Source organism: Pipistrellus hanaki (genome assembly GCF_964339955.1).
Source record: "Pipistrellus hanaki genome assembly, chromosome: 5".
Classification (NCBI taxonomy): Eukaryota; Metazoa; Chordata; class Mammalia; order Chiroptera; family Vespertilionidae; genus Pipistrellus; species Pipistrellus hanaki.
The window spans coordinates 7,426,799-7,441,158 of NC_140507.1; the positions used below are offsets into that span (position 1 = coordinate 7,426,799).

The following is a 14,360-nucleotide window of genomic DNA, read 5'->3' on the forward strand; positions in this document are numbered from 1 at the left end:
AGCCATAAAGGTAAAGCACTGTTGTTGCTTCGAGGAGCTTTTCACGTTGGCCAAAGCATTTTAGTTGTGCAGTTTATGTCGGGTTGTCTTTTTAGAACAAAAAGGGTCTTCAGGCCAGGAAATGTGTGTAGCAACTCCCCTACCGATGGCCTTCGCTAATGCCAAGCAATAACAGCAACCATCGAGGACAGCAGGAAATCATGTCTTACTGTCGTGCATGGGCTGATTGTGTTGGAAGGGGTTTCATTTCACCTGAGAAAAGAGATGAAGACCACACTGATAGCAGGGCTCCAGAACACAAGGTCCCTGCCAAGAGACCAACTTCAACAACCCTGGGTAATTAACCAGCTAAACGTAACACAGCCGATCATGTGATTGCTCTGTTTCTGCTATGACATCCTCCAAACAATCCTGCCCCTTTCACATACAATTCAATTCTGAATGCCCAGGCCCAGCTCTGCACTTGGCATTGTCTGTGTCAAACTCTATTTTCAATCCTTTATGTCAAATTTAAATTCAGGGCAACTGCATTCAGATCTTGATAGAATCCTCAATTTGCCCTGGACCCTAAATCCATTCTGTAAGACACAACACATGCACTTGCCTGCGCCCACACACACGCACACATGTGAGCACACACATATTTGAACTTGATTTGCGCTCACGTTGGTTAAACCAGAGTTCTCAGGTAAGTATCCACTGAAAACAAGGGCATTGCACAATTGGGTCTTTACCCCTTAAGTGAAGAAATCATATCAGCTCAGCTCTTATTTGGGGTGAAAATGGACCCTCGAGTTTTCTGTGGTATTTTGCCCTGTTATGGAAGCTTAAATCGCTATCAATTTTAAGTAAGCTGGACAAACTGGAGCAAGGGATGAAAAGTGGATGGATGATATGTTTGATTCTGAACATATAGATCCATTGTGTTCACCCAAATGAGGTTTCGATTAGGCATAAAGCCAACAAGAATACCCTAACAACAACTTACATTCTGATACAATGTCCAGAAGAAAAGTCACTCATGGCCTCATCACTAAGAACACACACTAGGCGGCTCTGAGATATGAAATGACCTCTCATGGAAATCATATTTGCTTGCATACCTACAAATGCATGAGAGAATATAGTTTGTAAAAGCTCATCTTCTCCCTAATAATTGTCTGTTTTTAAAAAGCTATCAGCAGGTGCACCTCATTTCGAAAGCCTCTTGTCCTTCGGAATACAACATTCATCATGATTACATCATATGAAACAAAAAGCAGCAATACATAAGTGAGAATCGTTCAATTAAATGCAACATAATCTCAGCAGCAACAACAAAAAAGGGGTTCTGTAGCTAAAAGCAGGTTCTGATAAAAGAAGAAAATGGAATATATTTCCGCATATTTTTAATTACATAGAATTTCCTCAAACATGATTTTTTATAATATATTCAATTAAGTTAACATCATATTTGAAAAAAGAGCATTTTCCGATTTCATTTGAAGCCTGATTTTGAGCAATTACAGTGTCATTGTTCCGCAGTAGAAAGGTTGAATTCATTTACTGCATGGTTATGCTAGTTATGATTGATGTCTCTTCTCCAAATGATAAACCAATCACCCCAATGATGTAATGTCATTTTAAGAGTGCCATAATCACATTTCTCTCAAACTAGAAGCTCTGATAAGTTCTAATAAAGATTTATGGTAGATTAAAGGCCTTCATAATATCAACAATGGATTGCCCGTTTGATGAGAGATTTGATTAGATAATTTTTTTGGGGGAAAAACAATACAAGTTTACTAAATATATCAGGCCTGGCTTTGAAGAAGGGCACAGGCCATCATAAGTAGCAGTCCATCATTTTCCATCTCCAGAATGAATCATTGTAAATGTAGTTAGAAGGTCCTATCTAATTGTAGAGGCTGAGGCCAGTGGTGGCGTACAATCATGGATGGAGCCCAAACAAAATCTCATCCAGGAACATTCTTGGCATGGAAGCTCGGTCCTACCTTGGACAGGATATGTTAATGGACACCATGAATGACCAATTCAGAAGATAACTCCAACGCCTTTGAGTCAGGAGCAATTAATTTCTACAGCTGTCTTTTCTTAGGCCATGGGGACTTATATCTAGATATTGTCTGCTCTTAGGTTCAGATAGTTTGTGAACACATCACCAACAGGAGAAATCAAAATAAGGCATTATTATTGCTGGTTTGGAACAATTGCACCTAAGATGTAGAGGTTAGAGCTAAGGCAGTAGCCACAAAATTATCAAAAGTGAGACAGAACCTGTGAATGTGAAAACCACAGTAAGAACTAAGAGTAAGAGGCAGGGTTTATCCATAAGAAACAAGAGATCAAACATGCATACAATTGGGCACGTGAGGGTGTCCAGGGTACTTGGCTCTGACCAGAATCACAGTAAAACAAAATTCAACATTCCACTGTCCCTCTGACCTTTTCCTTTAAGACCTGCATGCTCCCAGCGGCAGCAGTGGGCAAATCCTCTCACTGAAGGAGGCCCAAAGCTTATTGAGACCAGCAAAGCCTTATCTGTGACCTTTGATGAATGTATCCTGGAACCATAATGTCACAAAATGACAAATGTATTCTCCTTAATCCCTCAGATGCGCCCCACACCACCTTCTTCCCAGCCCTTGTTTCCAAGTTTCCATTTTGCCATTTTGCTGGAGATGCACGCGATCACACACACACAAAACAGCACACATTCAGACCACAATTTCCTTACCACTGCTGGAGGCTTGCTGGGGCCCTGAGCATGCTCTGAGCAGGTATGAATTGGGGGAGAATTCCTCATCGGGGTTGGTGTCCATGATTTGATGGGAGGTGTTGCTGTCTAGCAATGGCATCTGGCAGCTAACGGGTGGAGGATTATGGGAGCTAGGCAGCTGAGCAGATGGGAGGAGGCTAGACGAAGATGTAGGTGGAATGGGACGACCTGGGAAAGAGGACAGAGGGGTCAAAGGTCAGCAATGAGTGTCATGAGAGCATCCAGAGAAAGTTACATTGAAACCACCTTACAATAAAAATATCTAAAAGAAAGGAAGAAAGAAAATGCTCCAGATGTATTATTTCAAGTGGTTAGCTGTTTCTCCACAGGTCTAAATTCATACTACCTGTAGTTACATGTTTCAGAAAGCCAGTGTGAGCAGAAATATTCACCTACATGGCTGATGTGGAATCCGTCTGGAAAATGTCCAATTCTTTTCACCTCCCCTGCTGCCGTCCTAATCTGAGACAGCATAGTCCCTACCCAACAGTCTCCTTGCTGGTCTACCTGCTTCCCCTCTGTCCCCATATCTTCTTCACAGCAGCAGAACATGGTAAAAATAGAAATCAGGTCATATCACTCGCCTGCTGAGTGCTCCCCCATTGCATGCAGAGAGAAGTCCAGATCCTAGATGATCATCTCCATGTCTTGCTTACTCTGGCACCAGCTGCCTCTAACTCATCTCTGATGGTGGCCTTACCACTCCCCACGTGGCCCCTTGTTTGCTAGCCACAGCGCTGTCTCTCACTGCTTGAACGTGCCATGTCATTCCACCTTCACAGCCTTTACCTCTCCTGTGCCCTCCACATGGAACATTCTTCGCGACTCGCCACCTAATATTCACAATTCTCCTTATCTTCGTTCAAGTCTTCACTGTTTGTCTTCTTGAAAACGGCCCACCTGTCTGCTCTAAACCATTAGCCTGTTTAAATATGTTCATAGCCCTTACCACTATCTGAAGGTGGACCTCTGTGTATTTTATTTGCTTCTGTGTCTGCAGTGTCTTCCTAGTGTAACACACATCTTGAATGGATGAACAAATAAATAAGGGAGACTAAAACCAAGTCCATGAGATTGGGTTAGATGTGGGAGAGAAGTGGGAAGGGGAACACATTTACATCCCGAAGAACTGGCCAAGAACCCACTTCTCTACACAATGAGGGTTGTTTTGACACCACAGGGAATTCCTACAAAGAGAAGCACGGCCACTCCAGGCCACGGAGAGGAGCAGCGAGCCTTGTAGAAGGTGGACAGGGATGTGGAGCTGCCCTGAGGTCAAGAGGTTCTCTCACTCGGAAGGCTGCAGCAACCTCTCAGCACATGGCAGGGAGCTCCTGGCAGCCAGGTGCCGAGTGAGAATAACTGCCATGTGCACTCTCCCCCAAGTCATCCTCACACCTTGGGGTCCCTGCCAGTGCTTGTCTGCTGGCTTGTTCATTTGGGAAAAGCTCAGAAAAACGAGCCAGGAGCAGCAGCCCTAAAAGCCAGGGGTGCAAAGAGAAGGGAAAGGTGTTGAGAAAGCAAACTCCTCAAGATCCAAGTCTGTCAACTCGGGTAACAAGTGCTTGAGTCAGAAGAAATATGTTTTCCTGCTTTTTAGATGTACTATGTATGTGGGGACATTTTCAGGCACCTCAAATGGATGTTAATGTCATTGTCTTTATAATTCCATTTCCTCTTCAATTCCTGACGGCATTAAATGTTACTGATAGACATTTGATAGACCAGAATGTTTCAATTAAATGTAGGGGTGCCCCTTGCCCTCTGAGATACTGAGGACACAAGAATAAGCATAAGCAAGGCATCCACCCTGCCTCCAGAGAGCTCCCAGTCTAGTGAGGAAGGCGGACAGGTGACTATTCCATTTCAGGACATGATAAAGAGCAGGACCTAAGAACATGGTGCTGTGGGGGTGGAGAAAGGGACAGTGGGTCCAGCCTGGCCAGGTAGAGGTAGGTGTGAGAGTCCCTCAAGGACTCATGGAAAAGGTGAGGCCCGAGCGATCTTCATAAGAGGAGGAAAGGGACTTGCAGTGAGAGGAAACCAGTGAACACCAGCACAGATGCATCTAACCACTGGCCTATTACCCTTTTGAGGTGGGAGGGGTGGAAGAAAGAGACAGGAGATAGGAATAGTCCTAAAGCTTAAATGTCAAGAGTTCCTGCCCAATTACACGACTGAAGAAGGATCACCCCTGAAATACATCCATAGGTAAAGGGAGTTTCATTTGAAAAACTCAGTTCATTCATAACTGCTTGGGAGCCATGTGAGGCATGCTACTCAGGCCCAATGATCTGGCAACGATAGACTGAACACGTTCAAGTTTCATCAGAAAATGTGCTCACATTTAATCGATACCTTCTCCCCTGGATTTCCCATCATTATTATGACTATCTTAATTCTAAATGTTTTTGCATGAGGACTATGTGCCACTCACTGCACTTGCCGCTTTACTCAGGTTATCTCATTTAATTCTCAAAGCAATATGAGGTTAGAGTGGTGATAATCCCTACTTTATTGATGGGAAAACTGAGGCACAAAGAAGTGAGACTGCACAGCTAGTAGTGACAGGGGCCCAGGAGTCAAACACAGGTTTGTCTTTTCCCAAAGGCATTCCCTCCCCATTCTGCAGTGTGTGCCCCACAGCATGGTGACAGGAAGGGAAGGTGACATACAAGGAGGGGGCTGACTGATAGGCAATCAATCCAGGTTCCCATCTCCTAATCCCAAGGCACTTTCAAGATTTCATAGAAGAAACATTTCTATGAATAACCATTTATAGACACTTACAGGTGTCAGAGTTCGAAGCATTTCTCATAATTTTGTTATCAAGTCCAAAGTGGCTCCTTCTTAGTAATGTTACTCTCCCCCTTGCCCAGGCTTGCGGACACAGTGGTGTCCTGACCAGACACTGTGAAGTGAGGCTTTGGTGGGGACAGATTTTAACTCATAGACAATAGGCTTTAGAGTTTGTAGTGAGGAGTATCTGAGACTTCACGCTGAAGAACAAGGATGGCTGGGAGCCAATTTTGAAATTCCTTGGAGTGACTGAGGTGGAACTGAAGTTCAAGTACAATTTTCCAGGAGCCTGATATGACGGTTGCTACAAAAATTGTTCTTTACATGAACTTCTTTGAAATTTTGTTCAGCATGAATTCCTTGCATATACTACAGACAGAACTGCTTTTTAATTTAGACAAATACAGACAACAGAAGAGCAGTCCCAACACAATGAAAGTACTCGGGTTACTTCGGTGCATTAAAATATGCAGCACAAAATGGCCTGATTCCCATTACTTTAACTCCATGCGTTGGTAGTTCCCTAAACTCTGCTTGCCGGTACCAACCATTGCTTGGGAAATGTCTCAGCCTCTAGATCTATCCCCCAATCGGACTGTATGCTGTTCTCTATTTGCTATGTCATTTGCTAATTTTGTTCTCTGATGCTACATTTCTCCCCCCGTCCTTCCCCCCGACTATTCCACTTGACAGAGACCATCTGTACAGACACAAACAGGTTCCAAGGTGCAGGGGAGAGAGCTGGAACTTCTTCAGGCTCACTTCATAGACCATGATTTCTTACTAAAATACCTAGCGTGCAATGGGCAGGTAACCAGGAACCTTGCACTTACCTGCTTCCTACTTTATACACTACAGAGACCCTCTGGCCTGCAAACTATTTTTGAAGTTCCATTTTTGAAATGACATAGAGTCCCTTGCAAATATATAAAACACTGGACTTAACTAATTTATTAAAAAGCAAGAGAAAGCATGAGAAGGCAGCAATATGTCATTCATTAAACTCATATGGTCTCGGGTATGTGTGGGTGTGCGTGTTTTCCAAGATCCCCATGTAAACCAAAGTCTAATTAGCTGTGTGAATGGATTCCCCGTGACCTTAAAAATGAGGACTAATTCAATATTTTCCCTAATTTATCTGTTTCCAAATGAATACGATCTTGTGGTAGTTTCAACCTGTGCAAGTATTCTGATGAAACTTGCACCTATCGTCAGACATAGCAGTTGCATGCCAACTGATGGGTTGGTATTGGCTGTGGGGAATGCTGGGTTGAGAAGGATTCTGAAGTGCCGAGGGTTCAGTGAGAAGCAGTGCCATCATCACTTAGGAAGCCCGTGGACCAGGAGTGGGTGAAAGGTAGCAGATGCACTGAACCCCTCTGCCAGCCAGGTTGCAGGCTCCATCCATCATTCACCACAGCCCTACTGGGACCTGGGTCCTATACCATCTGTGGAGGACGTCACATAGCTCTCACCCTGTTGTTTCAATTACAGCACCATTTTTCTCCCTAAACTGATTTGGATCTAGATTTAGTTTTTCCACCCAAGATTAAGGGCTCCAATCTCCTCTCCATCCTCAGAGTAGTAGATATTATCCATGAAATTGCTGCTCTGCCCCTAATTTATGACAGAAGGCATGTTGCTAATCAAGTCCCCCAGTTCACTGAACACCACTGGTTCCTTTTTCATCCCAAAGATTAATGGTGGGAAGATATTAAAATGTTCTGTGTAGACGATGCATAACTGATTCCTGTAGTAACAGGGGTGTCAGGATATTTAGTGAAATAGAGACATGATCAAGAGATAGTTTAAAAAACCCCAAATAACTCAAAAACAAAATCCAAATTAAAACCAGTAACAGGAATAATTAATGGTAAGTTCAGTGACCTCATTACCACCTATATATGTAATCTTGCTTTGAGCTGAGAACTCAGCTAAGATTTCACATGTACTTTTCTCTTTTAACATTTATAGCTGTGCATGGTTCATTCAACCCTGTCCCACATTAGACACAAGTGATTGGGAAAAAATGAAGGAGATGTGAACCCCAAACTCATTGCTCCTCTTCTGGAATGCACCACAGAGATCATCCTAGGGGAGGGAATGAACCAGGGGCTCCTCCAGAAACAGCCACAGTGACTGCCCCACAGAACAAATGATTATTAAAGAGAAGAAGCAATTCTTGGGTCAAGAACTGGAAATCCTTCGTGGCTTTGTAAGTTCAAAGACTTAATAAAAAGGTGGCTTTTGTGGGCTGAATATTATAAAAAGGACAGTAGTAACATATATAAAATAGTTGGCTAGAGGATTTAAATATTTTTCCTAATGAGTTGTTCCAATACTTGCTATTTATTCAAATGTCTGAGTAAATTAGCCACTTTCCCCCCACATGCTTGGGGATTTGTGAAGCCAATATTTTTGTTGTTGTTGTTAATCCTCACCCGAGGATATTTTTCCTTTGATTTTTAGATAAAGTGTAAAAAGGAAGGGAGGAGTGGATAGGGAGGGATTGGGGGGGAGGGATTGGGGGAGAGAGAGAGAGAGAGAGAGAGAGAGAGAGAGAGAGAGAGAGAGAGAGAGAGAGAGAGAGAGATTGGCAACTTGCTTCCCTTCCCTGGGCCTCTCTGATAATTGACACTGACTTCCCATGTTGTGTGAAAGACTGGAGGTAATATATGTAAGGTCCCAAGAGCTGTGTTTGACACACAGTGGCTACAAGGGACCCAGACGGGGCTAATGAGACTTGTAGTTTGTTGGTTCCAGTTAGTTCATATGCACCAATATTTCAATGTATGAACCAATTTATTTTCCATCCCATCCTAATTTTTTCTTCCTTAAGCCAGCTTGTGTTGGTTCTTGCCACTTAGAACAAAAAGCATCCTGCTTATAACTGGTCACCGAGCCCAAGGGAGGAATGACTTGGCCAATACCAGATAGTTATTGAGTAGAAGAAAAAGTGGAAATAGATTCTAGTTCTTCTGCCTCCAGAATTACGAACTTTTCATGTTTTATAAGCTGACTTCCTCCATGTTAATTCATGAGAACTCAACCCCATGGGGTCCCCGAAAATTCAAGTAGGTGGGAGATACCTGGTCTACTTATAAGAATATTGTGGGCCTTACAGAGTGGGGGAGAAATGCAGGCAGATAGCCATTTACTTGCCAACAAATAGGCAACACAGCAGCTGTCTGTCCTCAGCGTGGGAGGGAAACTCAGATAAACTCCTGGCTGGTGCTAGGTCTTACATGGGCCACATTAATCTTAGGGAAGGGTGAGAGGGACTCAACTTCTTACCTACATGTGAAAATTTAAAAATAAAACAAATATAATAGTTTCTATTATAATTATAGAATACAGAATGACCTCAATGAAAAGAGCACCTTAAATTAAAATAGAGACTGCCCAGCCAGTGTTTCTCAGTGGTTGAGAGTCAACTCATGCACCAAGAGGTCACTGGTTTGATTCCTAGTCAGGGCATATTCACGGGTTCTGGGCTCGATCAATGAGTCTTTCATCATTGACGTTTCTATCTCTCTCTCTCCCTCTCCCTTCCTCTCTCTCTAAAAGCAACAAAAACATACTTTAACAATTAAAATATAGATCTATCTTATTTGTATATTTAGGGGTCATATTCATAACATATGCATATTTATATTCCCTGTAGCAAGATGCTTATATTTAGTGCTGATGTTAGCCTAGATCAGTCATTCTTAACAGGGGGCAATTTTGCTCCTGAGGGGACATTTGGCAATGTCTGGAGACATTTCAGTTGTCACATTTGTGAGTGTGTGTAGGGATACTACTGGCCTCTAGTGAGTAGAGACCAGTGATGCTGCTAACACCTTACAACACACAGAAGAGTCTCCCACAACAAAGAATTTCAGCCCCAAATGTCACCATGCAGAGACTGAGAAACCCTGCCCACACATATGAAGATTTTAGATTAGTATACTTTATGTTATCTGGTCAATTTTTAAGTAGCTCTTTTTTTCTGATAAGAATCAGCCAGGCATTAGAAGTGAAAATTCTGATTCAGCCAGCTAAGAAAACTTCAAGAAAATAAGCTTAAATTGCCACTGAAGAACTTAGCACAGGAGAAGTTCCCGAAGCTGATCTAATTCCTCAAGGAGGGATGTTCTTGCACACCGTCCTCTGGAGCTCAGGGAGACTTGTTGGTTGAGAGACAAAGGAGGGACTCAGGGAGAATGTCTCCACTGAGTTGTAGATTACTGAACCTCACCTGTGGACTTTACATGATGACCCCTCATGTCTTCTCGAGGCAACAGCAGCCTGACTGGGCAACTGGGTTTGCTCCATTCCATAACTCTCCATTTTGAGTTTTGAGTTTTACCGTGGAAGCCCTAATTGCCCTCTTCACTCACACTTCACTGAACTCACTAAAGGCCAGTTAAGCATTTTCTTGAAAACAGTTAGTTTTCAGAGGGCCCTGGCCAAACATCCCGATTTCACACACACTATTATCCATAATTTATTGGAAGGACGGCAGGCCGTTGGACTTGCCTCAGTTACAGGGCCTCTTTCAGGAGCCCAGGTGTGAACTGTCCTCACAGTTAGGGACCCTGCATTCTCATGTCCTCCCCAGATCTCACTAACACGTATGTGTGTATATGTCACACCTTCCTGGCAGCACTGCACTGGGGAAGGAGTCAAACATAGTTCAGCCTGTAGACAAGGATAGAGCTTAGTTTTGAACTAATGTAATTTCTGTGACTCTCTAATGCCAAATCTTTCATATTCATAAGGTAATAAGGTAAAATGCAGTGAATCATTGCAGCTTCCCCTTTTGGGAACTCAAATTCACTTTGCCTGCAGTGACTCAACTATTTACCAAAGGGCAATAAACCCTCAAACACATTTTGAATAGGAATTCCCAGTTGCTTGGCTATGTACCGTAATTACACCTCCCAGCTCCTTTACAATGAGATGCTATTACTATTTTGGTGATGTGGCAAGTGCAACGGAGGAAGTGAATTTTTAATTAAGTTTATAGAGGCATATGTGGCTAGAGGCTCCATACTGGACAATGTAGTCTAGACCACTGTTCTTGCTTCTTGGTTCCTGGTATCACTCACTCCTGTATGTCTCCCCTCCTTAAAAGAGCAAATATATTTCTGAAAACACACATTTGCTCATGTTATGCTTCTTCTCTCAACCCTCCCAAGACTCCCCACTGTCCACATAATCCAGGTCAATCCAGGTATGGCAAGTAGCTTTCGCCAGACCACCTCCAACACCTCATACTCTAAGCCAGTGGTTCTCAACCTTTTTAATGCCCTGACCGTTTAATACAGTTCCTCATGTTGTGGTGACCCCCAACCATAAAATTATTTTCCTTGTTACTTCATAACTGTAATTTTGCTACTGTTATGAGTCATAATGTAAAAAAAATTTCCGACGGTCTTAGGCGACCCTGCTGGTGTTGAGAACAGCTGCTTTAATGCCTAAGACCATCAGAAAATACAGATATTTACATTATCATTCATAAACAGTAGCAAAATTACAGTTATGAAGTAGCCACAAAAATAATTTTATATTTGGGGGTTACCATAATATGAGGAACTATATTAAAGGGTCGCGGCATTAGAAAGGTTGAGAACCACTGCTAAGCCAACAAAGCAACACACTACTGCATACCCATCTTTCCCTCCTTGCGTCCTTCCTGTGCATGGGAAGCATTCCTTTTTCATTGATAGCCTCAATCTCTTCTCAAACACCCCCTTAAAAACTCAGCTCCAGCATCACCATCAACGGGTACCCAGGGCATACTTCCATTGTTGTACTCGTAATATATTAGGATATTTATTTGCCTAAATGGCTCACTCATGACACGGTGAGTGACTAGGTAGAGACTGTGGATTATACACTTTGTTCCCTCACACCCAGCCAGAGCCTGTACATAGTAGAAAGCAGTGGGACTTGTGGGTGATAACAATTCACTCCAGAAACATTTACTGGGTATATATCAAATGCATATGATGTTGCCTTCACTGCTGGGTGCCATGGATGCTGGTCTTAGGTGCCTCTCAGTGTGTAGGTATCTTGCTGAGAAGAAGTGATTCTGATTTTCAGTGTATTTGTTTTTCTTTTAATCAAGTGGCTAGAATATTAAGTCACTACTTCATCTGGTGCTCAAAGACAGGGCAGCCAATGACAACCTTGGAGGAAAAACTAAACTTTTAGATTTATTGAGAGACAATATCTCAGTTTTGAAGGAGGCATTTGTCTAAGGACTCTCCAGGGTGGTGGTGTGACCACAATTTCAGTCTTAGCTGCTGACCTTTGAACCTAACCCCTGTGCGAGATGTGATTCCACTCTAATTATGAAAGCTTCAGCCCTAGGGAACTGCTTGGAGGTATGACCCAACACTAGCCAGAACACAGGTGAAAACAATAACCTGTGTGAGCAGGTCAGTCCCTTACGCAGTTTTCTCTCTGAGCTGAATAAGACACAGAAGATGTATTGGGCTGTTTCCTTGTTCTCCTGGAACCTACATTACGAAGAAAGAAAGGAGTAGGGGTAAAACAGCTATAGAAAGATGTAAAGCTCAACCACTGAGCCATATCAAAATCTCATTTTCAGCCTGGCAGGCATGGCTCAGTGATTGAGCATTGACCTATGAAGTAGAAGGTCACAATAGGGTTGCAGGCTCATTCCCCAGTAGGAGGCTTGCAGGAGGCAGCCGATCAATGATTCTCTCTCTCTCATTGATGTTTCTATCACTCTCTCTCTCACTTGCTCTCTGAAATCAATAAAAAATATATTTAAAAAAGCATTTCATTTTCAAAGGGTGTCCCATCTTCCATATACATGGAAGTCTATCTTTCTTACTTTGATTTTTACTTTTTGGGTTCCCGATACATGGATATAACAATATTCCCAATCCCAAAGATTTATTAAATTCTTATGATTTACCAGGCATTATTTCCAATCCATTGACATCTATTACTTCACTTAATTTGTACTTCATATCCTTAATTATCTCCATTTCAAAGATGTTAAGACTGAGCTGAGATGGAACAGGTTGGTTGGGAAAAGAATTTGAGCCAAGGCATTCTGGCTTTAGAGCTCACACCACATTGCACAGGCAATGACAATGAATGTAATCCTATAAGGCAATCTCGGGTTACATTGGACTTGACATATTTTGTTTAGTGGTTATGTCACCATCTCCCATTTATAGTATTTATAAAAAACAAAGTTCTGTAATTTCGATGTATGTATTATGTTCTTTATGGTTTTTTTTTTTTGTTATTTATTTACCACAAGTAAAGGTCAGGAATTATTATCTTTTTTTAAAATTTTTTTTTTATTGTTTCACTTCATTACTGCTGTGTATGTGCTCTATGTGAGTGACGTAGGTGCTTATGTAGATGGGTTCTGACTTATGTCAAAAATCGCGTTACGTCGTGCTGTAGGAGTGGATCTCCGATGTAACCTGAGGACCTACTGTATAATAAAGGGCTAATATACAAATTGTCCCCACATGCTAGAATTCCACTGACCAGTAGTTAGACTTGCACTGACCACCAGGGGGTAGTGCGGAACATGGTGGGCATAGGCGATGCTGGCAGCAGGTGGCAGTGGAGGCACTGATGGCCCTGATGGGCCCTGATAAGAGTAGGACCACAGCAGGATGGTGGAGTGGGTGGTGCCAGGCCATGGCAGGTGAGAAGGGAGACCCCAGCTGGTGGCGGCCTCAGGCAGCCAGGGAAGGGAGGCTCTGGCCGGCAGTCGGCAGGGCTAGGGACTCTACCTGTGCATGAATTTCATGCACTGGGCCTCCAGTTAACTTTATAATGATAAGGAGCCTATCTGTGATGTGGCTATATGATTGGTGTTGGAACCAGATTGAAGTTCAAACCTTGGCTCTGCCACTGATTCACTGGGTTACTTTTGGCAAGTCACCTAACTGTCCTGTTCTTAACTGTCTGATAAACAAAATGTATATAAACATAATTCTCAGGTTATTATAAGCATCCAATGAGGCATTTCTATCAATGTTCTGAAATAAGTGGTAAGTCTTAATACAAACATAAGCAGAGTATGAGATAGGTGTCTTCGTCCCCTTCCAGGACATTTTGAGAATTAAGTGATAACCTATGAGAGTACAAGGCACATGGTAGAGAGCTCTATGGACAGTCCTTTTTTCATTCTCATTACTGGAAGCTTTCCTTCTCAGAGACTCTTGTCTGCAGATAGCAAACCTTTCTCAACGTAAATCTGTGTTTTGCTCTGTGCTGTAGGCACAACGAAGATGAAACATGGGCTTGAGGTGGCAGATGCCTGAACTATTTCATTCCTCTGCTGCCCACACTCACAGTACTCGCCCATTCATCACTGGATGGTCCTAGATAAGGTGCTACAAATCCGGTATCTTGGGAGCCCAACCACCACCAATCAACCAAAAGGCTGAAAAGCTGCCCTCAGAGGTGTCAAACTATGCCGTTGAGACTAAGATGGGAAATGTAAACTAGATGGATACCAGGTCTAGTTTGTTAGGAAGCCATGGATGTCATAAGCATCCTTCCCATCATGGTCATTTGAAAGTCATTGTTTTGTATTTAACACATCCCCACCATAAGTACAGTTAGACAGAAAGAGTCCTGGAGTTAGGGACCAGAGTTCCTTCCTGGGGCTAGCCCACTGTGTGACTTAGAGCAAACTGCTTACCCTTGCCAGGCCTCAGGTAACACATGCAACCTTACTGTTCAAAAACGAAACAGCACTTAGTACTTCATAGAAATGTGATTATGTAATTTC

General features: G+C 42.8%; 1 protein-coding gene across 4 annotated transcripts in view; it reads right to left on the reverse strand.

The window, feature by feature from the left end:
• The window catches only part of TENM2 (teneurin transmembrane protein 2), a gene marked incomplete at its 5' end in the record, with an annotated part of 1,050,472 nt that overhangs the window by 337,496 nt on the left and 698,616 nt on the right, over positions 1 to 14,360 (reverse strand). For all 4 annotated transcript variants that reach the window (XM_084884006.1, XM_084884004.1, XM_084884005.1 and 1 more), the window contains one exon: positions 2,738 to 2,947. In XM_084884006.1, coding sequence (XP_084740132.1) covers positions 2,738 to 2,947 — 210 coding nt within the window. The remainder of the gene's footprint in view (positions 1 to 2,737; positions 2,948 to 14,360) is intronic.